Source organism: Leopardus geoffroyi, chromosome A3 (genome assembly GCF_018350155.1).
Source record: "Leopardus geoffroyi isolate Oge1 chromosome A3, O.geoffroyi_Oge1_pat1.0, whole genome shotgun sequence".
Classification (NCBI taxonomy): Eukaryota; Metazoa; Chordata; class Mammalia; order Carnivora; family Felidae; genus Leopardus; species Leopardus geoffroyi.
In genome coordinates, this window is record NC_059336.1 from 18,677,287 (window position 1) to 18,703,257 (window position 25,971).

The 25,971-nt window shown below is 42.8% G+C and overlaps 1 protein-coding gene and 1 long non-coding RNA gene across 6 annotated transcripts in view; one reads left to right on the forward strand and one right to left on the reverse strand.

Annotated features, from left to right (window-relative positions):
- CHD6 (chromodomain helicase DNA binding protein 6) overlaps positions 1–25,971 on the forward strand; it is a 205,532-nt gene that overhangs the window by 67,905 nt on the left and 111,656 nt on the right. For all 5 annotated transcript variants that reach the window (XM_045444577.1, XM_045444581.1, XM_045444580.1 and 2 more), the window contains 3 exons: positions 1,211–1,740; positions 19,711–19,858; positions 21,688–21,837. In XM_045444577.1, coding sequence (XP_045300533.1) covers positions 1,211–1,740; positions 19,711–19,858; positions 21,688–21,837 — 828 coding nt within the window. The remainder of the gene's footprint in view (positions 1–1,210; positions 1,741–19,710; positions 19,859–21,687; positions 21,838–25,971) is intronic.
- Positions 3,588–5,043, reverse strand: LOC123580199. The gene is made up of 2 exons (XR_006703173.1): positions 4,706–5,043; positions 3,588–4,457 (listed from the first exon to the last, which is right to left on the reverse strand). It is a non-coding gene; the product is annotated as an uncharacterized LOC123580199 (long non-coding RNA).

The window sequence follows — 25,971 nt, forward strand, 5'->3', positions numbered from 1 at the left end:
CTTTGTTCCTGACCCAGAAGGGTGCTGTTCCTGATACCAGCACCCACAGTATCAGATTATTGCCAGCCTTAGCTTGGTTACGAAATGACAGATGTACTGTGATACCAGACCTGAAAGTATGAGATGTGACTTCTACTTCCAAAGGGATGTTTCCTGAAAGTGGTCACCTCGGGGAAGCTGTACCTTTAATGGTGCTCAAAAACAGCTTCAGAACTTCCTTTTTTAGGAAGATGCCTTCAGCATCTGTGACACATTCTTTCTTAATGGCATCTATCATAATAAAGCTTTCCCCTGTAGGGGCAGTTGTTTTTTTGTAAGTGGCCAAAGGTTATTTGGTGCTGAGTCTGGAGGCTTAGATGATCATGCAGAGGAACAGCACCTTTAGTTAAAAATAAAAGATGTAGTTTTAGAATTTTTAAAAAATTTAAAAAATGTTTTTTATTCATTTTTGAGAGAGATAGAGAGAGAGAAAGAGAGAGAGAGAGAGAGAGACATACAGCGAGCAGGGAAGGGGCAGAGAAAGGAGACACAGAATCTGAAGCAGGCTCCAGGCTCTGAGCTGTCAGCGCAGAGCCCAACATGGGGCTCGAACTCACGAGCTGTGAGATCATGACCTGAGCCAAAGTCTGACGCTTAACCAACTGAGCCACCCAGGTACCCCTAAAAGATGTAGTTTTCTTGTTGAAAGTCAAACCAGCTGATTGTTGGTGCTGCCTGAAGATACATGAGAGCAAAGATGTGGGGAGATAAAGCAGCACACTGAGATTGTCCCTGCATCCTTGTCATCCAGTGATGCCACTTTTATTTAGGAGCATATTTGAACAGAACTGTTGTGTATCAGCATGAGAAATGCCATTCTGGGTAAGAACTGTGTGCCTAGGATCTAGAGGTATTTTGTGGGGACACCACTGTTGTTGCCTGTACTAGACATGGGGCTCAGATTTTAGCACATAACAACTCCTCGAGAGTTGTTTTTTCACATGCAGTTTTTGTATATGGTAACGGTGGCTTGGTGTGGCTCCACAAGGGCAAAGGCAGACACAAAGTATGTCCTGGTTGCCACTGTCTCCCCAAGACCTGGCACATGAGGAGCTAGCACGTGATAGGAATTCAGTAAACGTTGAACAGATCCATGCATTCAAACTTCATAATGCTCTTTCGTATGAAGCATGCATTGGGAAACTAACAAGCTCGTTTCTCTCTTTCACAGTTGTCAAGTTTAAAAGTTCTGAATCACTCTCCAATGTCTGATGCCTCTGTCAATTTTGACTACAAATCCCCCTCCCCGTTTGACCATGGCACTGATCAGGAAGAGAAGATCGAAGATGTTGCCAGTCACTGTCTGCCTCAGAAGGACCTGTATGCTGCTGAAGAGGAAGCTGAGACCCTTTTTCCTAGGAAAATGACGTCCCATAACGGGATGGAGGACAGTGGCGGAGGAGGCACCGGAGTAAAGAAGAAAAGGAAGAAAAAGGACCCGGGAGAGCAAGAGGGGGCAGTGAAGGGAAGCAAGGACAGGGAGCCCAAGCCAAAGAGGAAGCGAGAGCCTAGAGAGCCAAAGGAAGCCCGGAAGGCCAAGGAGCCCAAGAGGGCCAAGGAGCCCAAGGAGCCCAAGGAGCCCAAGCAGAAGGATGGAGTCAAGAAAGCACGGAAGCCCCGGGAGGCCTCGGGTACCAAGGAGGCCAAAGAGAAGAGGAGTGGCGTGGACTCTGCAGCCAGGACGAAGTCCAAGAAAGCCAGGTGCGTGTCCCTTTCTGCCCGCTTGGAGCACTTGGCTCTGCCTGCACACAAAGGTTTGCTTTGGGCCTTCCTCTAGCCCTCAGACATAACTTTACCACTCTCATCCAAAATGAGCTACTCTCCCCTCCTAAGAGAGAAAGATAACCTTAATACTGGCCCTGCAATTTCCGGCCATTCCTTTTGGATTAAGAAGAATTAAAATACTATCACACACAGAGGGTATAAGGGAAGGGACGTCAGAGGTGTGACGCAGGGCTGGCAGCGGTTTGGGGGACAGCAGCAGTGTGGAGTGGCAGAGGGGCAGCTGGTAGGAGGTGCCCGGACCTGGGAATTCGTGTGCGGGCAGTCCGGGAGAGCTGTGCACAGACAGGGAACACCTGCTCAGCCTCCTGCAGCCACAGGCTCTCTAGTGTGGGACTGCTCCTGGTCCATTTCTCTCCCTCTGTGTCTAACACAGTGCCTGATGCGTCAACGGGTGCTTGGGAAATGAGGAGTGAAAGAGACTAGTGGAGACCACAGTGACTGTAGAGAGATCGGAGGGTGTGGGTACACATTCTTTGCAGGGTGGGTGGTAAGGGTCCTGGTTAGAGATCCCATCAGGATCCAGATGTACTCTTCACTCCGTATTGGTCACCTGTATACAAATGGAATGGTTTTCATTTTGTCTCTTTCTAAATTCTTTGTGGAGAACATTATATTTAAGCTTTCTGAGGAAATGTGAAACAAAAAATACATAATCTCTATATACTTAAAAGGAATTTAAGGAATTTAAGTTTCTGAAACCTAAGTGCAGTGGCAGGATGTAGACCAGGAGCACCCATAAAAGCACAGAGACTGGTATGAACACTCACATAAAGTAATTAGACCATCAGACCCGTGTGGGGTCAGGCATTTAGGAAGTAAGCTTTAAAGAGAAGAAAGCATTTTGGGTGATTTGTGCTGAGACAAGGAATTTACTATATGGTTCAGTTCATTTTCAGAAGGACAGTTTGTTGGGAGCAGATGGATCATTTCATAATCCAAGTGCAAACTGCCTTATAATATTCATTCCCTTCTGCCCCACAGGGGGTTTTATCTTTTGTCCGTGGGAAAGGCTTCAGGGGGATCCTGGGAATGTAGTTTACAGACAGTGGACCTAAAGTACCTTACAGAAGGTCAAGAGAGGCATGTAAAAATCAGGATTCTCACAAAGGGAAACTTATGGGCTGTTTCTCAGTGAACCCAGTGAGCATGCTCTGATCTCTGATGCGTGTGTGAGGTAGCATAGTGAGTCTCTGTCTTCTACCATAATTTTCATCTGCAAGTTGCTTGGGAGAAGCAGAAGGGGTTCTTCAGGGCGCTAGCACATGTGAGGGAGAATCAGATGTGAGCTGGTGGGGTGGCTTAGAGAACAAAGAGGAGTCCCTGAGTCCTTAGAATTGGGGTAACTGGAGGAGGGTTCTCACAGCTTTGCTGAGGACTCTGGTTGGTTTGTAGAAGGCCATAGAACGCCATAGGTATCTGAGCTCACTAGCTCTGGTCTCTGGTACTTACCTGCTTAAAGGACTTCTGTGTGGGCTGTGAAACAAGGGAATAAGTATATAGACGTTGCTGTAAATTCCATTTGGGGGCCATAAGAGGCATTTCACAAAAGAAGTTTGGGTGTCCTATATGTGTGTAGCAATACTAAGGGAACCTGATTGTGATCAATTATAAGTGACGTGGAGAAGTGCTTGGTAGTCTTTTCAGGGGCTGCTAACTTCTGACATCAGAAGACACCCTTTGTGAAAATGTTGATAGAGCTGGTTACCTCTCATCAGTGTGGGCAAGTTACATGAGGGTTTCTTTTGACTTGGGGACCTATGTAAGACTTGTAATAGAGAATCCTTATGTAGCTTGGTAGGATTCTGTACTGGTGAGCCTTTCATTTCTTGTTCTTTTTGTATTTATTGCTTTGGTTCCTTTAATTAAAGAAATTAAAGATCCCACTAGTCAACAGAAGCAGTTTTAATTATGAAAGGACATTAATTAAAAAATTATGTTGGCAATTCTCGGTTTTTTTGTGCTCTTTGATTTATTCTCTTGCAGATTGGCTCAAGTACATGTTTTGATTAGCCCTGGATCATACTTGGTGGTTGCAAATCATTCACTGAATGCTTGGATTATCGTAGGACCTCCACAGTTAATTTGAGGGCTCCCAGCCTTTTCTGCCTTCAGTCCCTCTTGTCAGCTTCCACCTGGCTCATCTTTCTGAAGTACTTGCTGTAATCTTATTTCTGTTTTTAGTTGGAAAAGGTGGTGAATCAAATGCCTTCATCCTCTCTCTTCCTTCCAAATCAGTTTGGAAGTAGTCAGCAGAGATGGAGGTGTGGTGATCAGCTTTCTTAACTATAAACTGGATTGAAGAACCTCCACCAGCTGTGGCTGGACGTGAGCTGCTTGTTCCTCCCTTTGGTTGAGTTTTTCCACCAGAACTGCAGGCACTGAAGCCTGGAGCACGTGCTGGGGCAGGTATGCTCTGTGCCCTTTCCCAGTCTCTCCAGTCGGGTCCCTAATCAGAGAAGTGGGAGGAGTTTGAAGAAGGGTTGAAAATATGTTGCCAGTAATAGTCCTTCCTTGGGAGTAAAACGTGGGCACTGGGAAATGGGATATCCTCATATCCTCTAACTTTTGAAACTTCTGATTGCTCCTAGGGCTTCCAGGACAAAATCCAGACTCCTTTTTCTGTTATTCAAACCCTTTGGGGGGCGCCTGGGTGGCGCAGTCGGTTAAGCGTCCGACTTCAGCCAGGTCACGATCTCGCGGTCCGGGAGTTCGAGCCCCGCGTCAGGCTCTGGGCTGATGGCTCAGAGCCTGGAGCCTGTTTCCGATTCTGTGTCTCCCTCTCTCTCTGCCCCTCCCCCGTTCATGCTCTGTCTCTCTCTGTCCCAAAAATAAATAAACGTTGAAAAAAAAAAACAAAAAAAAACAACAACAAAAAAAAAACCTTTGGGGTCTGACCCCTCCCTCACTTCTCTGACAACAGACCTCACTAGCTAGACTGCTCTTCCTGGCCCTTAAAGACGCTTGACTTGTTTCTCCTGGATTGCTCTGGCTGGTTCTCCCAACATTTTGCCCCTGTGTTTCTCCCAGTATCCCAAGTCCTTTCCATTTCCAGGTCTGAATGCAAGTCCCATTTCTCCCAAGAGCTTCCCCAGACCAGTGTGCTGGTATGTCCCTTCTTCCATAGCACTTGGAGCCTTGCTCCCCATTGTAAATCAGAGACTTTTATTCCTGGGAAAACTAAAGGAGAGCTAGTCTAACCTGTTGTACTGCAGCCGGGGAAAGGGGGGACTCACTGAGAAGTGTCTTGCTTACAAGGGTGTGTCATAAACTCGGACCTCTGCTCCCCAGTCTTGTACATTTCCCTCTTGGAAGGTGCCTCTCGATTAGAAACTGTCATTGTCCTGTGTGTATGACTTGTCTCATCAGCATCAGTTAAATGCCTAGGGTCAGGGCCACTATACTTTGTGTCTTTTATGCTCTCAGGAGTCAGTCACTAGAGGTTTATCAGGTTGTTGGACACATTGAGTTTATATATTTATATATTATATATGTAACATATACTTTGCATATTTATAAACTACATATAACACATATATATTCTATTTATGTATTTAATTTGTTTTCCTAGAACAAATAGAGCTCTTCCTGTAAATAAGACCATATAAGATATAACTCTCATTGTTAAATAATTGTAGGTGGTGTCTCAATTTTAACTAAAGAAGTGAACATTTTATTTTTTAATTTATTTTTATTGAAAAAAAATTTTTTAACAGTCATTTCTGAGAGACAGAGACAGAGCATGAGCAGGGGAGGGGCAGAGAGAGAGGGAGACACAGAACCGGAAGCAGGCTCCAGGCCCAGAGCTGTCAGCACAGAGCCCCATGTGGGGCTCAATCCCACAAACCTGTGAGATCATGACCTGAGCTGAAGTTGGACGCTTAACTGACTAAGCTACCCACGTGCCTCTTATTTTTTTATTTTATTTTCTTAGCACAAGCAGGGAGAGGGGCAGAGAGAGAAGGGGAGAGAACCTCAAGCAGGCTCCACACTTAGCTCAGAGCCCGATTCAGGGCTTGATCCTGCAATCTTGGGATCATGACCTGAGCCGAAATCAAGAGCTGGATGCTCAACCAACTGAGCCACCCAGGCACCCCAAGAAATGAACATTTTAAAAGAAACTTGTCTAAGGCACAGAGCTAATGAGCAGCACTGTTAGGATTTGACTCTGGGCTCCCACTTTTTTCTCCTTCAGCTCTGCACCTATTTATGCCTCACAAGGGGATGTCGGGAATGGAAAGCAGTGGGGAGATTCCAGTGTCAGAGAAATTGGTTTTTTATTTGTAGGACACGGCCCTTCTGTAGAATTTCATTTTGCACACTGCACAATGCCCTCTAATCCTCTAAAGACTAAAGTGGCTCCAGCTTTTCCCTGTGCAGTTTCTCTTGCACTTAAGCCAGCAAGTAGATAACTGGACATGTTTCCTGTTTTAAACAAGTGATCGTCTAACAGATTTTCCTTTTCAAGGATGACATCAATAGTGATGAATATTCATTTGCTGAATAGGGGATAAAAGTCTGACATGCCCAAGTAAGAGAGGCAAGAAGCTTTTTTTTTTTGAACGACCATCTCTTCGTTTCCCTTCAAATTATATTGGAGAGTGAGCACAATTCACTTCTTTATTGTATAAAACTTAAGCAAGAAAGCTCTTCCAGGAAGCCAAGTTAGGCTGTTGTTTCCCTGACTCTGAAATTTAAATTCTACTTAGTATAGATTATTTACTTTTACTGTTTTTTAGTTACAACCCCTTTTCCCAAAGAGGAAGGGACCACTGGCATAAGAAGACACACAGACAAAGATACACATGTGTGTGTACATACAAACATATACACAGACCTATACATAGGTAGACACACAGGGCCTGTATAGGCTGCAGCAAAGGGATCAGAAAGGTAGGCAAGTGTCAGGTCAGATCCTGGGGCATCATATGATGTTGATAGTGCTTTGGGAAAAGACTTTGGTATTAGAAAAGCACCATGGCAGTTCCTTAGGGACCTCACTGAGAAACATTACATGATGTAATGGATACTGTCCTCAACAACAGTTTTGGGCTCCAGTGCTTCTGTGTGCCTTTGAATTTCATATTTCTCTTTCTTGAAATAGCCTTTAGTAAAAGCTTCATGGCATTAAAGCACGGCTCAGTGAGCAGGAAAGACGACCCATTTCAGTGTGTGTGAAGCTGTCTGGTGTTCTTACTTCGTGTCTAGGGAGGAGTGCCTGAATAGTAGGTCGATAGCCCTTTAGGCTGCACTCTCTTAAATCAGAAGCTAGGCACTTTGATTGAGCTGGAGGTTGCTGTTGTAAGCTAGAGTCTTCTTGAGTGTTGGTATTCATTTTGTTGGTTGAAGGCAGAGCATAAGCTTTGGAATTTCTACACATGTCAGGATGGTTTATATTCTCTCTTGAAAGTCAAGAAACTAATCAGCAAGCTGGTCTAAATGGAGGAACATCTACTTGGATCTCTGATGCTCAGCCTTTGCTGTGCCAAAGGAATCACCTGGACAGCTTGTTAGAAAAGTAGATTCCCAGACTACATCCCCAGAGAGGTTGATTTATTAGGTCTGAGGTGGACCCAGGAATCTGTAATCGAAAAGCCTGCCAGATAATTAGAGTGTGCTTGGTTCTTAGAACATCCTTTGAGACACAGTTGAGAGATTCCTGGGAAAATGGAGCATATTTTCATTTTTTAAAAGTTTATTTGTTTATTTTGAGAGAGAGAGAGTGCGCATGTGTGCGCATGAGTGGGGGAGGGGCAGAGCGAGAAGGAGATAGAATCCCAAGCATTGTCAGCATGGAGCCCATCGCGGGGCTCGAATTCATGAACTGCGAGATCATGACCTGAGCCAAAGTTGGACGCTTAATCGATTGAGCCACCCAGGCGCCCTGGAGCATATTTACATTTTTTTTAATTTAACATCTGTTAGGAATGGAAAACCAAAAAGAGGAAAAGAGGTGGATAGTGTGATTAGCCCTATGAAGTAATAAGAAATACATGTATCAGTTTCTGCCCTGGTTGCTGGCACAGAGCTCCTGAGACCCTTGTACTTTCCTGAGTGATAAGAATACCTGTCTTTTCTCATATCCTAGTATTTTGTCTTTGATGCAACTCTGACACAGGGCTCCTGAAACTGTTGTAATCTTCCAAGTGGTAAGAGCACTCGTAGCATCCCTTGTTCTGATACTTGTCTCTGATCCTGTTCCTGACACAGGGCACCCATACCCTTGTAAATTCCTAAGTGATAGGAACACTAGGAGCATCTTTTGTTCTAGTGAGATGACTCTGGGTGGGCTTCTGGGTGGGGGCTGATCACCAGAAAGACCAAGCAGGAGTAGAAGCTTGGAGTTTTCAGTCCCACCCCTCATTATCCAGAGAGGGGAGAGGGGCTGGAGGTGGGGTTAATAATTGATCATGCCTATGTGAGGAAGCCTCCATTAAAAAAATCCCAATAGTAGGGGGTGTGGGGAACTTTCAGGTGAGTGAACACATCCACATGCCTGGCACACCTCAGCTCCGCACCTCAGCTCCTCAGCTCCTGTGCTCAGAATCCTCCCAGACTTGGCCCTGTGTATCTCCTCCTCTGGCTATTCCTCTGTATCTTTTGTCGTATCCTTTAATAGACTGGTAAACGGAAGTGTTTCCCTGAGTTCTGTGAGCCTCTCTAGCAAAGCCATCAAACCTGAGGAGGGGGTCATTGCACCCTCCAGTATATAGTGGTTGCTCAGGAGAGCAGGAAACCTGGGCTTGTGACTGGTGTCTGAAGTGGGAGGGTAGGTGGGTGCAGTGTTGTGGTGCTGAACTCTGGACCTGTGGAATCTGGTGCCGTTCCAGGTAGACAATGTCAGAATTGAGTTGAATTCTCCGACACCCTGCTGGTGTCTGAGAATTGCTTGTTGGTAGGAGTTGTTTTGTTTTTTGTTTTTTCCCTCAAAACAAACCCCAGGTTTCGGGCCGCAGATTTTACCCCCATTTGTTTTGGCTTGTCAAGAGCCAACAGAGCAGAATGTTTTTCTCCCAAATCCAGTAAGTTTAGTAACACCCTGGAAGAAAGGTTTTGCCTTTTCTGATTTTCTTCTTTGACGGTTGCTTCTAGAAAGTTAAGCCCAGATCTTCTGATTATATAACCATGTGAGCTGTGAGTCAGCTGACGCTGTGATGCAGAAAGGGCAGTAAAATTCAGTCAGCTCAGCTCTCCCTCTCTATTTGAAGGTCAAATCACCTGTCTTTGTTAAGAGTGAAGATCTTTATTGAAGCTGGGCTTATTAGGCTTAGGAATGTGTATTAACAGCATTATTTCTGTTGAGGGAATTGCTTTTATATTCTGATCAATTATTAGAAGAAAGAAGACAAATGTGAAGACAAGTATGAGTTCTGAGTAGAGACCTGTGGTTGGAACCGGCTAGGTTTTTTGTGATGTAGGGAGGATATGTGAATGAGAATGGCAGAGACCCACCTCTGAGGCTTTGGACCAGGTCTCCATTCCCATTCTTCTGAGAGCACCTGGAGGCTTACTCTAATCCCTGGGGCTTTGTAAATTAAGGTTGGGTACATGTGGACTTTGACCTGATCCGAAAGAAAACAGTTACTCAATAATAACGCTTGATGAATACCTGCTTATTTATTTATTCAGTGTATTTTTAGTGCCTCCTGTGTGCCTTACTTTATTTGTGAGTACTTTTGGTGGGAGTGGGATAGTGGAGGAAGGAAGGTGTTACAGACACATCATCTTTGAGCTCTATCACTGAAGTGCTATCACGAGTTAGAGTCTTGCGAGTGTTCAAAAAACAGGTAAAAAGAAACAAATGAAAGAATGTAGTATAACTGTATACAGAATAGCTGAAAGGATTTGGCGGATTAAGAGTGTTTCAGTTGTGGTCCAGGGAGTCCCTTGGACATGGTGAGTATTGAGCCAGGTATTAAAGGAATTAATAGTGAGAAAAGATTTAAAGCAAAAGGACCAAAAGACATTTAAATAAATGTTCTTTGGGGGGCTTCCGTTTCTTTCTTTTTTTTTTTTTTTTTTTTTTTTTTCTGCATTTACTTTTATTTGCATTTATTTTATGCTGAATTTATTCCCAGGCCATAAATTTTTGTTTCTTCACTTTCTTCTGGGATATCTTTTTATTCTTTGCAACCTCCTCTTCTGGTTCAGGGGCAATCTGCTCTCTTTTTCAGTGAGAATCATCTCAGTGTAGCAAGGAGAGCACGTGTATAGGCTAATCCAGCCATGAGCTCTGTAAATTCTGTACCACATCTTGGAGGCTTCGTTCCTGGATGCGCTCAATGGCCAGAGAATCTGCATCTAAACCCTTATGTCCGCATTACTCTCTGAATTTTTAAGCATGTGCAGTAAAAATTCAGCAGTTTTTGGGCCACCAGCCCTGTGTCCAGCCCCACTGTCGGGGCCTGCGCACACCTACCACCTCCGCCATCGTAGCGCCAGAATGGCATGCATTGTTTCTGTAAAGTGACATCCTTCAGATACTTGTGGCTTTTTTCAGATGTGCATACCCTGGATGGCCTGGGCAGTTTCATGCGCATTCTTAAAGTGAACAAAGATTTTAATCTCTTGATTTGCATGATTTTGTAGGGTTTTTTGGGTCAAGTGAATAGCAAACAATTTTCAGAGATCACCTCAGGCTGCTTACGGGAAGAGGAAGTGTGTTGGCTCCTGGGAGAATTCATAGAGGGGGTTGGGCTTCTAGGTTTAAGATGGCCACCAGGCATACTTTTATTTTCATTTCCTAACCAAATAATAACAACGAAACAACAGGAAGGACAGAGGGAAATAAATCCTTAAAGATGAGAGATGTGAATTTTTGGGTATCATACTGGTGGATAAATGCTGTGGGGGAGTCCCAACTCAGAGTCCATGCAGGAGCTGTTTGTAGCAGAGGTAGAAATGCTTCTTCCTCACAAGGGACCTGGCAGCTTTGGAGAAGGGACGGGAGGCAGGCCAGAAATGGATGTGATGATGAAGGGACTGCCTACAGAATGAGTGGTCGTATGGCATCAGCTCCAGGCTGAAGTCAGGTAGTTACTCTAAAGATACTAAGCCTTTGCCCTGGGGATAGTCTGGGACTCCCAAGTGGAGACTCCCACAGATGAGAAGGGAGACTCAGGAGCTACTGCTCTTTCCCTGTCCATACCCTAAAAGGGGACAAGAGGGGCTGCCGGGCCCTAAAAGGGGACAAGAGTTCTACGCCAGGCCGCTCATTCAGGGATGAGACATGATCTCACCAGCCACCTGTATTATCAGCCTCGTTCATTTGAAATAGGAACAATCCACCAAAGATTGTGAGACCGCAGAGGAAAACTGAGCAACAAAGAAGAGGAAAAAGGAATGATGAGCAGAACAATTGTCCTCATAAGAAAGAAGTCCAGGAAAAAAAAACTTGTGAAGATTTTAAGTTAGCGTCCTCAGATTCAAGATGATATTTTGTCTGCAAAACAAGGATGAGTTAGGAAACAGGAGCAGTCAGAAAACAAGAAACAATTAGTGAAAATTTAAAACATATTGCCTAAACTAAAAGAATTCAACAAAAAGAGCAGAGGAAAGAGTAGGGGAGGTATGTTAGATCTAAATTAATCAGCTTTCATATCAGGATGTCACCAGGTATTGCTTGCTGTTGATAAAGAACTAGAGGCATGAACATATGGGAGTTAGGGTGGTATCATTCGAAGGCAGTTCACTCCGGAACGTGGGATTTGGTGCAAGTAGGGATGGCTTGTCATTTGAAACCCTTCTACATTTTTTGAAGTTTTATTTTCATTTGCTTTTACAACTTTTAATAAGGTTACTTAAAAATTTTTTTTAATGTTTATTTTCATTTTTGAGAGAAAGAGAGAGCATGAGCGGGGGAGGAGCAGAGAGAGAGGGAGACACTGAATCTGAAACAGACTCCAGGCTCTGAGCTGTCAGTACAGAGCCCAACACGGCGCTCAAACTCACAAACTGCGAGATCATGACCTGAGCTGAAGTCGGATGCTTAACGGGTGCCCCAAGATTACTTTTTAAAACTCTGCCTTTTCATCTTATAAGTATATAACTTTTTCTTTTCTTTTCAGTTTTTACTAGGGTAACATCACAAACTAGGATGATTGTTTTGATGGTGCTAATGATGCAGTTAAAGGGACTGAGGACAGGGTAGATTTTCTTCTCATTTTGTCTACAGCTGACCACATCTGTATTGGAACAATTAGTTCTGTGTATTTATTTTTTGTTTAACCAGTATCTTCACAGTCTGTGCCCAACTTGGTTCTCTGTGTATAGACTGAACTAACATGGGCATTAAATAAAAGTTGAAGTAAGTGTGCAGATGGGCTCTTTGGGCATAATGTCCATGTTTTCAGATTGTACTTCTGGGAAGAGGATCAGGGCCTGTGGCAAGGCCTGGGCTGGAAGCTTCTCTGAAGGGTTGTTCCTGGAGCGGAGGTGGTTCCTGGGCTGTACTCCCCAGCCATGTGCATGTCTGTGAAGACAGTAACTAGCATCACGTGCTGTTTTCAGTTCTGAATTTGGGAATTATGGCAACTCACTGGCAATAACTGATTTTTCTTGCTGACTTTGATGGATATTTTATAAGATTTAATTTAAAAATGGGATGATGAGTCAGTCATTTTGAAATAATGGGGTTTGATAGATAAAAATTTGAATACCTGGAATCGATGGGGGCAGAGTAATCTATGGCTCACAGTAGGACAATGTTGTGACATATACCCAGATCTTTCTCCTCATCCTCAGATCCAGCGCTCTGTTTCTAACTCTCAATTCTAGTGAAGAAACCTGGAGGTTGGGGATCGAAGATGAGGCTGGGAGGAAAGTTTGAGAAAGGCTTGTCTGTGTAGGGCTTTAGTGGAATTTTCTTTAAGTAGTTATTATAATGTAATTTCCTATTTGGAAGGCCCCTAAATTACCTATTTTCCTAATACAAACTACTAGAAAGTGAAGATGTATAAATCTTCTTGGCTGATGAAGCCGTTTAGAAGATAGCATGAGAACTTCAGGGCGAGGCCGTCTCTAAAGTGGATATAAGTTTTATTGTAAAATCAAATATGATTTTTGTTATTAAAAATAAGTGCTTTGAGCCTCAAAAATCTTATCTGCCATTTTTCTTTTCTGTCCTTGCAAGTTTTAGTTTGTTCTAACTCTGAAAGCTAGAAAAGAGGATTATAAAAATAAAATTGCTTTGATTCAGCCTCCAGTGCCATTAAGTGGTGAGAGTATTAGGCCTTTGTATTATTCAGAACTCCCTTGGTTACAAGTGACATAAACCCAACTTGGATTAATTTAAGTTAAAAAAAAATAACAAAGGGGTTCACGAGCTTAAGGAATCAGAACCGGGAGGTATAATTAAGGATTCCACCAATGTTCTTTGTCTCCAGTCCTCCCCTGCACCTCTCTTCATCCTTGGCAACTGGTTTTCTTCTCGTGGTTGAATTGTGGCTGCCTGAAACTGTGGGCCAACAGCTTAACAACCTTATGACCTAGAAGGTAAAAGATTCATTTTCCAAAGCACTCCTGCCAGAAATTATTACTTCTTTATTGAAGGACTCCCAAGTTGGCTTGGCTGGGTCATATGTCCATCTTTGGACCAATCACTGTGGTAGAAGGAATAGGATACCATAGCCAGCCTCACTTTCCACCCACTCTTATAGTCAGGAGGGTCCATATTGGTTATCAGCAAAAAGTTGCTGATCAAACAGTATCCACTTCAGCCATGGAATAGGTATATTTCAAAATAAATATATTTATATATATGTTTTTTCGTGAAGCTTTTGAGAATAAGGTGCATATGTCATTGCCTTTTGATCCCTAAATACTCCAGTGTGTCTTTCCTAAGAATAAGGCCATTTTCTTACATAATCATTGTCTAGTTGCTGCTTTTGTTCGCTTGGAACTAATAAGCAATATGTGGGGAGACGCTTTAAGATCATGCAAAAATCCTGCTCATCTTTACATTGTTCTCCCTAGATGATCCTGGACTGTACTCATCTTCCCTGCAGTGATTATAAAATGATTTTCCAACCCCACACTTCCTCTGCATTCGTCATTTGGGTTCTGTAGTAAGCAAGGACTCCCTCTGCTCCCTCATTTATTCATTATCTATCTATCCATTACTGGTATGTATTCCTATTGTTTTCAGTGACTTATAATTCATTACTGTCCTTAGTTACTTTGGTGTTCAGATGGTCCCAGTTTTAACCAACAAGAACTCTTTAAGCTGACTCCTGTGTCTTTTTGCCATGCTGCCTTCATTTTTTTGAGTATACCCTACTTTCTGACATAGCAAGATGTTTCAGGCTCATCTTTTATCTTCTCTACCTTAGCTTTGGAATCAGCTGTTTCTCTAAGGAACTTTGGTATTAGAAACCAAGATCCGAGTGCTAGGTGTGCACATTGCTAGTGGGGCATCTTCACTTTTCAGCTCTTTGAGCTGTCAAGGCAAAAAATACATACACGTGTGTACATAGACATCTCTGTACATGCACATATGTATGCACACCTATATGCACATACACATATATTCATAATACATGTGTGCACATTTATGTACATGTGTTCATATATGTATACTTATTTTAGAAAACCTGAGTTCACACTGATGTCTCCAGTTTAGATTCATTCCGTATTATCTTCCTTGTTTTACAGCATATTTACATCTTCCCTCTTCCTCCGTGAGAACTTCTCTGGCTAATCACATCAACACATTTACTCATTTGCTTAATCCTGTATCACATCTAAAATGGTTTCAAAATTGCTTCACCCATATGCCTACCAAAAAGTTCAGGATTTTTTCACTGTTCCAAAAGCTAAGAGTACATAGTCAAATACAGTTGATCCTTGAACAACACAGGTTTGAACTGCATGGGTTCATTTGTATGCAGACTTTTTTCTAATAAATACAGTGCAGTACTGTAAATGTATTTTCCTTAACATTTTATTAGTAACATTTTCTCTAGCTTACTTTATTGTAAGAATGTAGTATATAATACATATAACATACAAAATATGTGTTAATTCACAGTTTATGTTGTCAGTAAGGCTTCTCTGGTCAACAGTAGGCTACTAGTAGTTAAGTTTTTGAGGAGTGAAATGTTACACAAACCTTTTTGACTGTACAGGGATTGGTGCTCCTAACACCTGTATTATTTAAGGGTCAGCTCTATTGTGTTCATAATTAATGAGATTTTCCCCCTCCATTCAATGTGGTTATGTTATTTGTTTGAAATACTTGGATTCATTTGTTTCAGCTTGTTTTCATCTTTAATTTTTTTATTTTTTAATATGTAGAATTTAACATGCTTCCAAAAGTCAAATTTTTATAAAAAGATTGATTCTCTGAGAAATACCATTCACTTCCTGTATCCCATCTAACCATCTTTTATGGATGATCATTGTTTTTTGGTTCATCTTTCCTGTGTTTCTTTTAAAAATATAAATAGATAGGGGCACCTGGGTGGCTTAGTCGGTTGGGCATCTGATTTTGGCTCAGGTCATGATCTCATGGTTCGTGAGTTTGAGCCGCACATCAGGCTCTGTGTTGACGGCATGGAGCCAGCTTGGGATTCTCTTTCTCCACACGTCTGTCTCTGCCCCTCTCTGATTTGTGCTTTCTCTCTCTCTCAAAATAAATACATAAACTTTAAAAATACATAGATATATTCATGTTTTCTTACTCTTTTTTCTTCCCCAAAATGTAGCATTTATACTCTTTAGCACTTTCTTTTTTCACTTAGCAGTGTAGCTTAGAAATGATTCCATATTCTGATCAGTTGGAGTCTTAATGGTTTTTAGAGCTACATAGTACTCCATTGTAACTGTCCTACTTTATTCAGTCACATTTCATCATGTACGTTATTTTTATCAATTTGCACTTGCTGCAGTGAGTAACCTCATGCATATATTTTTTCATATTGTTGGAGGTGTATCTTTGGAGTGTATTCCTAGAAATGGAATTGCTAGATCAAAGGGTATATATATCATACATAGTTTTTTTACATATTATTTGACCACTGTTTTTGAAGAACCTGGAACTTCAGGGAGCAAACAAGCTTTCATGGACCAAATCCATCTATAGATAGAGCCATTTAGAGGTTAAATGTCTTCATTTGATAAAAATCTCAAGCATAAAGTTTTCAAAAGTTATTCCAAAGAGGGAAAAAACACATTTCATGTAGTCTTCCTAGAGGATGAATTCAGGTGATATTTTCTTGTGTCCTATTTGAAAATCCCATTTATAAGCTTACAAAGAATCTTTTCTCCCTGATACTTGTCTTTATCAGAAGAGCTCCAAGAAGAAGTTTTGGAACTCGAAATTGATTGTGTTGCCAAAGGTAACCTACAGAAAATCACTTTGGTAGAGTATCTTCTTATTTATCCACAAATAAGCAAGCAGGGTTCACCAGTCATTGGACATATATTTGAGAAGATGTTCCCTCTACTCCATACTACACCCAGTTTCTGGCTAGGAAAATCTACTAGTGTCTAGTAGTGCCTACTAGGCTTGACTTTGAAAGTGCCTCACTGTGACTCCTCCTTACTTTTGTTATTTAATGTGATTCTGAAAAATGGAAGGCAGATGTAAAATATATACAAGTCTTATAGTAAAGATTCATATTTTGAGGAGGTTCTCTTCCTTAATTATGGCTTGAGCTTGGTTTAGTTTGAGTATGAGTTTGTGTTTGAATGCAGCTGAGTAGTTTTGAGTGTGTGTGTTTGTAAGATTAAACATATAGTTTTCTAATATAATGAAGTTATATTTAGTAGGTAAAATTGATTTCAAATGTGGGGAGAAAGGATTTCAGATTTTCTAGGAGATTAAATGGGGCCCTGCTCATGTGATTATTATGATGACTCTTAGTATATTAATCAGTTATGTTTAAATCTGTGTCCAAAAAATTAAGGAGAAAACTTCTTTTTTTAATGTTTATTTATTTATTTTTATTTATTTATTTATTTATTTTTAACATTTATTTTGAGACAGAGAGAGACAGAGCGTGAATAGGGGAGGGTCAGAGAGAGAGGGAGACACAGAATCTGAAACAGGCTCCAGGCTCTGAGCTGTCAGCACAGAGCCCAACGCGGGCGGGGCTCGAGCTCATGGACTGCGAGATCATGACCTGAGCCGAAGTCGGACGCTTAACCAACTGAGCCACCCAGGCGCCCCTTTAATGTTTATTTTTGAGAGCAACAGAGCGCAAGTGGGGGAGGGGCAGAAAGCGAGGGAGACACAGAATCCAAAGCAGGCTCCAGACTCTGAGCTGTCAGCACAGAGGCGGAAATGGGGCTCAAACTCATGAACCATGAGGCCATGACCTGAGGCAAAGTTGGATGCTTAACTGACTGAGCCACCCAGGTGCCCCCCCCTTTTTTTTTAAATAGCACAAGGCTTATTTTGTTAAGGGATCCATTTAAAAAAACTGTCAACGACTATGGATTTGTGGATTTTTTTTCTGTGTATTTGGGTCATTGGAATATTTTTTTGTTAATTCTTTTGGTCATTATTTTGAGATTCAAATAACATTAAAGGAGATTTGAAGTTTTTGCGTTCATTAAAAGGGAGACCGGGGCTTTAAAAAAAGACAGAAAACATATGGTGTTAAAAACAATAGGCTATGAGTCAGATGAGCTGAGTGCAGGCCTCTGCTGCTACTCGGCTGCTGACTTTGGGACCTTTGCTGCTTTTAAACCTGTTTTTTCATCTGGAACATGAGATTCATCTATCTGCCCTTGATACTCCCTCATGGCCTTGTGGTCGTAACAGTTAAATGAGACACAGAACACGTGAGTGCTTTATAGAATATAAATTGCTATACAGTTTTCTTAGGAGTATATGACATGAGATAAATATTCCTTCGAAAACTTAGAACGTTTTTAAACTGTTTCACCTGTGTCTCCTGTCCTGCACTGATAAGTAGAACATTTGCTTTTTCCCTCTGTGTTTGAGAGTACAAGTCTCCTGTTAAAAATGGCAGGACCCCTAGAATTTCATTTCCTCAGTTTGGACCAAAATAATTTTCATAAAGAACTTTCCTGATCAGTAGGCAAGCCAGTCTTCAGCCTTGAGAAACGAGGGTAGGCTGTTTGTGCTGACTTGATTGGGAGTCCATGAGGACTGAAGGGTGTTCAAGAGAGAGGCAGGCTGATTCAGCAGTCAGCACTGGTTGGCATTCCTGGCAACAGTTCATCATGCTGGGTCTCACATCTCTAAACAAGGCAAGCTCTCTTCCCCCACACCTTCCAATAACCCAACTGATAGAAAATGCCAATAATTTTGACTCTTTCTTCATCTTCCACATTCTGTCCCTTCCTCAGACTTAATGGTTGTATTTCTGCTGGATCCTTCAAATGATTTTCACCTTTGAGTTTTCATTGGTTGTATTTAGCCTAGGGCTTCATTCCCTCTTGCCTTGGCTTGCCATCACAGCACTTGTCACACAGAATGAAGTCAAAACTCTCTGACTGGTATACATACCTAGTTGCTTTGCAGCTCCATTATTTAGTGCTTCTGTTCACTTGCCCTGTCATCCAGCCATACAGACTGTCTTTTACTAAATGTGCCCTTAACACTCTTCAGTTCCCTAACAATGCCAGGGTAGTTAAGAGCATGCCTGGGTTCAAATCCTTTCTTCACTATTTAGTAGCCATCTTACCCTGGAAATCTAACTGAACCTCACTCTGCTGCTTGATGAAATGAGGATAGTAATACTATCTGCCTTATAAGATTGATATGAAGACTAAAGGAGATAATCCATGTAAAATACTTAGAGAGTTGTGCCTGCATGTAATCACTGCTATGTAGCTAGTAGCTCTAATTATTAGTACTGCTACTATTATTATTACTGTTCCATGCACATCTCTGCTCAGTTGCATTCTCCCAAATCTCCCCAATGACTTAATCCATCCATTGATGCATCCATCTATCTTTTCAATAAGAATTTATTGGATACTTACTATGTATAAGGCATAAGACTAAGAATACAAACTTGAATCAAGTACATATTGTCCTCTAGGAATTTGGAGTCTGGTAGGAGAGATCAGAGAAGTATAAAATATTCATCTACTCAGCAGATGTTTATGGAAACTACAGAGGATTCAAGCACTGTGTGGTTCCGAGGCTGATATCATAGTTAATAACTAACTTTGGAGAAAGATCAGAGTTTGAGTACCTTAAGCAAAGCATAGCTGAGGTGGTTTGGGAGTATAGAAAAGAGATTTTATCAGCTAAGATGGTCAGAAAAAGCTTTTTAGAGGTGCTGCCATCTTAGCAGGACCTTGCAGGATGGATGGATCTTGCCCATCTTCACCTCTCTCAGGAGGCTTTTAGCTACTGCCTTGAGCTATTGCTCTGGGCGGCCTGTAGGATTTTCATATTCGTAACCTCCTCAAGGACAGGGACAGTATCGTTTTCAATTTTGACTTCCTAGTACTTCCTCCAAGTCTTATATAGACCATTTTCAGTAGAGGATGGTGGCAGATTAAGGACACGTCTCTTCCCATGTAACCTAAAGGGCGATTGAAATTGTTGATTCTCAATATCTCGATGTCTAGCGATTAAGCTTACTAGAGAAGACATTTATATAAACTGAAAGTGAGGTTTTGAAGATGTTCATATTATTTTATTTCTTACCACATTAATCATAGCCACAGGAATCATGATAGGGGTGTAAAAAAGTGAACTCTGCATCAAGCCATTAGGTATTTCTTCCCATATTTCTGTGTATAGTTCTGGGAAGAAACTCTTGTAGATTCTCCATTAAAGCCTACCCCTAGGACAAGAATTCCTTGCGATACCATATCCTTATGTGATACCATTACTTTGATCACGTGAGAACTCTTAGTTTTAAAAACTGCCCAAGAGTTTTAATTCTGAATTTCTCCTTGTAGCAAGGAGCAAGGACCAACCCCAGTGGAGAGAAAGAAGAAAGGAAAGAGGAAAAGTGAAACCACAGTGGAGAGTTTAGAGCTGGATCAGGGCCTGCCGAACCCATCCCTGCGGAGTCCTGAGGAGTCCACTGAGTCTGCAGACAGCCAGGTACAGCTGTGACCGGGAACCCTGCTGGCGGTTACGGCTGCCGCACAGATCTTGCTGACGCGTGTCCTGTTGCGTTTCTCTCTCCATCTCCAGCCTTGCACCCCTTGCGCATAGATCCGGGCTGGGCTTTCACTGTTTTGGTGGGTGAGCACCAAGACCAGAGGCTTTTTCCCCCTAGCATCCTGATCCTTATACTAATGATCTCCCAGGTTTTTTTAGTGGTGTTTGCTTTCTTCTTGGGAAGTAGCATGTTATTAGGCTGTAGAAAGAATGAATATGGAAAATTGAATTGTGGGGCACTCTGAGTAAGGTGTCGGGGGCCTGACTTGCAATGCAGCTAATGCTTTTAAGATTCAGAGGGCTGGGCCGGTCTGCATAAGGACATTCTCATAATCCCAGATGCTGGAAAAGTCAGGGCTGTGTGTATTCATTTTGCCGAAATAGTAAAGGAAGTTTGGCCAAACATGGAAACAAAGAGTTGCCCACCTGAATGAGATTTTTAAAGCCATTACTAAGCATGCCCATGACATTGGTAGGAATTTTCTCCCTCAGTTGAGGCAACCTGTCTTGGATAGGAGTTCTAATACTTGAAAGTGCTGTTTCCTCTGATATCCATGACAGTTTACCTGGGTTATGCCTGCTGCAAGGGGACCATGTAAAATCATCCGACTACTGAACATTCAAGTATCCTTGGATCCTCGTAGATTCCTAGATGGTCTTCACTGTAGGAAGGTATCAGCTTCTAATGTCACAGTGGTAATAAGTAGTAGTGTCTGGGGTATCAGAGCAGAAGCCCCCCCCCCCCCCCCCCATCACTGTCTCTGAACTCGGGCTAGTGGCTGTCAGGTGTCCTCATGGGCAGAGCAGCAGGCATGTTGGGTTGATGGGAGTTGGCAGGGGTTTAAGTGTTTCCAGGGTGGTGATCTGTATGTACATGGGATTGGGAGACAGGTTTTCATGTGGAATCCCTCATGTGAAACTAAACGTCATAGAGGTAACATAATGAAGAAATGGTGGGAGAACAGAGAGAGGCCCAGGAGGTATGTTTTAAAAAATAAGGCAGGTGGTGTTTGGCTTTGATTTTTGTTTTTTAAGATTGAAGTACTGGAGAGTGAGCTAGCTGGTGAGTGGTTCCCAGAAGTGTTTCTGCTGCTTGGATAGGATGTGTCCATGAGATGAACCATGTGTTTTTCTGTTTGAGGAAAGCCACTGGGCTGCTTTGTTGTAGAATGTTGTCTCTCTAAAAGGTCAGGAGTTACTTAATTATAGATGAGTCCTCAGATGGTGACTCATGAATCTTGTTTTGTCACACTTAATATGTCTTCTTGCATTTCAAGGAGATTCTCAAAGTAAGTCCTAATAAAACTGGTATTAATTTAGTTTTTAAAGAATATATTGTAAGTACAGTGAATTTGACCACAACCAAAACAATTATCTTATCGCCCTAAAATCAGAGCTTCCAGCTATGCTGGAAGGGACCTGAAAGATGATGGAGTTTACCTCTCATCCCCGTTTTACTGGAATAGAAACTGACTCCAGAAAGGAAAAGGAAAGTCACTATCATTCATGAACAAGACACATCTCACTGGATTCTGAGACTATACCTTCTTCTCAGGGGATCTTGGCAATTTGGATCCCCTCCCTCAGCCAGATTTCATTTTGAGTGAATTTAATTCTTAAAAGAGTTGTGTTTAAGGAAGATTGCTTTTGTAAAGTAGGACAGGTCTCTTGTGCATGTCAGTGAGTGTAGATGAGGGTATTCTTTCTTGTCCAAGCTTTTTGCCTTTGACTCACAGAGCATCTCTCCGATGGGTGTGTTTGCCCTGCAGAAACGACGCTCAGGACGGCAGGTGAAGCGCAGAAAATATAACGAGGACCTGGATTTCAAGGTGGTGGATGATGACGGGGAGACAATCGCCGTTCTTGGAGCCGGCCGGACGTCCGCCCTCTCAGCTTCTACACTAGCATGGCAGGCGGAGGTACGGCCTATGGCTGGGGTGCTGACCTTGGCTTGATCCATCATTTTGGCCCACTTGATAGTTATTCTGTGGCTCTTCGCTGAAGCTAGGTTAGGTTATTGTAACTGGTGCTGATAACCTTCAGTTGGCTTCCTAATCCATTTAGAATGTTCACTCCCGCTATGGTGCCCAGCAGGGTTCTCTCTGTCTCAGCAAATTCCTTCAGCATATAAACGACTTTCTCCCCACTCCCTAGCCTTGGGTTAACAGTTCTTTCCCACCTTCTTGCCCTGAAATCTCTTCTTCACATGCATTACATGACTTGGTTCATCATCTTTTAAGCTAAAATGGTTTCTCCCCAGAGAGGTCTTTCCTGGTTCTTGTATTTAGAGTAGATCTCTGCCTCTGAGCCCCATGATTCTCAGTTTCACTCCTTGTCTGTTTCTTTCATAGCACTTGCCACAGCTGATCATTGTGTTCTGATTGCATTTATTTCTTTGTCTTTCCCATTAGAATGTGAAAGTCTGATAACATACTAAACAGCCATTCATTGGATGAAATCACACGCACCTAATTACAGTTGGAACTTGGATTCAATAAATGTGTATTAAGAGTCCATACAAGGCCAGGTCTTGGGATACAAGGATGAGTATCAAGGCATGGTCCCTGGCTCCAAGAAGAAGGGGCTTATGGCTATATGAACACTGTGATAAAGTGCGGCCTTAGAAGAATGTGCTGGATACAGTGGCTATATGGGGGAGTGGACAGGAAAGGGGGAGGTCAGGATTTTAGGAAAGGCAATTTCTAACATGAACTAAAGCCCACAGCCTGGATGGTGTTGCGGGTGGTGTTGTGATAGACCAGCTCGGCTGGATGTTGGGATCTGGTCTGAGGAGTGGTGGGAGATGAGCATTGAGTGGTAGGAAGAGTCACATTATGCAGGCCCTAGGGATTAGCTAAAGTATTTGACCTTAATACTGCAGAGCAAATGGTAGGGGGGAGGGGACATTGAGGGTTCCAGCAGAGAAGCAGGATGGCCCTATTTGTATTTTAGGGATTTCCATTGGCAGCGGTTTCAAGAAGAGGGACCTGATATCCAGATGCTAGAAGGAAGAGAGGTAAATATTGAAAAGGAGGAGGTCTGTGCCAGGGAGCTTACAGAGAAGACATTAGAAGCAAAAGAAGAAACAGGCTGTGCATATAGGAAGGGCATCATTGCCAGCAGCACATTCTGGGACACAGGCTGGCTGTTGTTGTGGAGTCCTGTCGCTGACTTGGCAGAATTCATGCTCTGCATGTGCGACAGAGCACAAATACCTGTCCTTCCTCCCGGACACTAGGGTGGCTTAGTAAAGCCAGTAATACTTTATCTGTCTAAACCACCTTGCCTCCAGCTTAAAGCATTTTCACATAATTTCACATATCCTTTCACCTTATGTTTGCATGGACAGTAGCTAGGAGGAGGGGTCGTCGTCCCTGGTTTAACAACCAAGAAGCAGGCACAGAACGATCTGGGTCATGGGACACCCTAGTGGTAGTCAACCAGTGACTAGCATGTAAGAGTTGATTTCAGGTCCCTTTGCCAAGAGTTATCCAACCAATGAACATAGCACTTAATAGGAATAATAATTTGATGTACTATCAGTGTAGTGCTTTTCAAGCAAACAGTTAAGAGTAGTCCTGGCAAGAGTGCCATGAGGTGATAGGATTATATTGCTTTATGATGGGTTTTCCCTCCTTGGAGATTTATGGTTGGTTTGGTAGTTAAAACATTAGAAGGGAATTTATTTTCTCCTAGTAGCCAGTGGCCTGTCATTAACCATATTTCAGTTGTTGTTATGACTTCTTTTGTGGTACCTGAAGGGCGGCTTTAGCTGATCTGACAGAAATAATTCAGGAAATTTTATGTATCTTAACAAGGCTCTTTTTATCCTCTTCAAGGTACACGAGAGAGAGAGAGAGAGAGAGAGAGAGCTAACATACGATAGAATCTGAATTTTCATTAATTAGGCCTCAAAAATTGTTACGAAATTTAAGCAGAAAGAGGCCTGATACGTGGCTTTGGCAAGCACGTGGATCTGGCCTCTGTGTCCCAGGCCTGGCCTAGCATGCAGAGTAGATAGACGGCCTGTAGGGGGATTGGGTGGGTTTCAGAGGCCGGCCTCCGCTGAGCCCTAGCTGCTGTCCGACTACACCGCATTTGCCTCTGGTTTACGTTTTGGGCTTCCTGGTGAGGTTTGAACAAAGATTTCCCAGGCTGATGGCAAACCTTGAAAGCCATGAATCTCATCTAGGATTCCAGACAATCCTCAGTACCCAGTGGCACAGAAAATCAGTTGAAGAAGATGAGGCTTTTACTTGTGTCCTTCTCCCGAGGCCCTTTGGATGGCTGTCTGCCTGCTTGCTGGCTGTAGCTTGGGGCCGAGAGCCGTGTGGAGTCCCCAGCAGAAAGGCCCTGCTGCTCCCTCGCTGCATTTCTCGGGCAGTGCCTTCTCAGCATGCTCTGCCTTGTTCTGTGGCCCCTGGCCCAGTCCCAGATTGCAGCCTCAGCACTGGCTATCTAGTGGGGAGTTGCTGGAAACATCTTTACATGTGATTCGTGGTAGGCCAGGACTGGCCTGCTAGCACGGCCCTGCTCTGGAGCCAGAGGGACGGTCCGCTGACTGGGATACGGGATTCGGGGGCAGGAAATAACTTTCCATCCTCACGTCACAGTGAGCAAAGTCTTTGCTTTCTTATTCTTCGTCAAACGGATGTTGGTGTCTGGAACAGAGACAGACTTTTGCAGTTGTTGTGTAGATTTTTACAAGGCTGTCTCAGTTTCTGCCTCCTACAGTTTGTGCAGTTTGTGTGATTTTGCCTTTTAGAACAAAGGGCTTTAATCTGAATGAGGCTTCAGCTCCTGGTGCCCTCCTGTGCCTCACTCTGTGTCTCTGAGGCCAGCGCCCTCCTCTTTGTCTAACCTTTTGCCGTGCCTGATGGGCTGAGCCCAGTTGTTTTCTCCCCCAGAAGCCCCCTGTTTCCTTCCGTGAGCTGGGGGAGAGTGCCCCTGCTCTATGGTCTAAGGTGGTTGTTTCTCAACTCCGATATTAAATCAAAATTCCTGCCTGATTTTTGTTTTAAATGTGACCGCACACTACCTGTTTACTCCCGTTTATTTCCCTACCTCATTCTAATGCTTTTGCTCTACTGTTTACTTAGTATTCCGTATATGCATCCTGTTTCCTGTGGACTCATTCTTTCATCCTTCCAGTTCATTTCAGCTTTCCTTCCTGCTTGTTGTCCTCTTACGACCCACCATTCCTTAGGGCCCTACTAAAACCTTACCTATTCTGTGAAATCCAAGCTGTTCTTGCTTTTTGCACTCTTGCTGGACTTAAGGTTACTGTCACACCAATTAGAATTTAACCTGCAACGTTTCTAATAAAAATGTTTTATGTTGCTTTCCCTACACGAATGTAAGCCCCTGAGACTGGGCATCTCGTTTGATGCTACTTTTGTACCCTCACATACTTGGTGATTTGAAAAGTGATTTGCTTCTTGCTAGAACCTCTCCCTTGTGCCTAGCTAAATAGAACTAAATCAGGTGGTTGGTTGAGGTTGGGGGTGACTAAGGTTGACAATTTTTGAAATTTTCCCTAAGAAAAAAATTTTTAGTTATCTGAGTCTCTGACATGAAAGAGAATGAATTAAAATGGCCTTCTTTGAAGGATAATTTGAGAAAATTCCAAGTAGCTGAGAACAGATGGTTGTTATGGAAGTGTGTTTGGCAAGCAGATTTAGTTTATATCTGTGTGTATCTGTATACATGGAGTGTTGATACACACATGATCGTGCTTATGCACAATCTCTGTTTAGAAAAGTCCTGATTTCCTAGTTTCCGTCCTGCTTTGATGTGTATTTTGGAAATGCTATTCCCTTTTCCTTTTATTGGGATAGAGTAAAGCCTGCTCTCAGTGTTTTGATGATAATCAGTTTTTTTTTAAAGGAATTATTCTTTTCTTTCTTCTTTTTCTTTATTTTTTTTAAGTTCATCTATTTATTTTGAGAGAGACAGCACAAGTGGGGGAAGGGCAGCTACAGAGGGAGAGAGAGGATCCCAAGCAGGCCCTGTGCTGCCAGCACAGAGCCCGATGTGGGGGCTCGAACCCACAG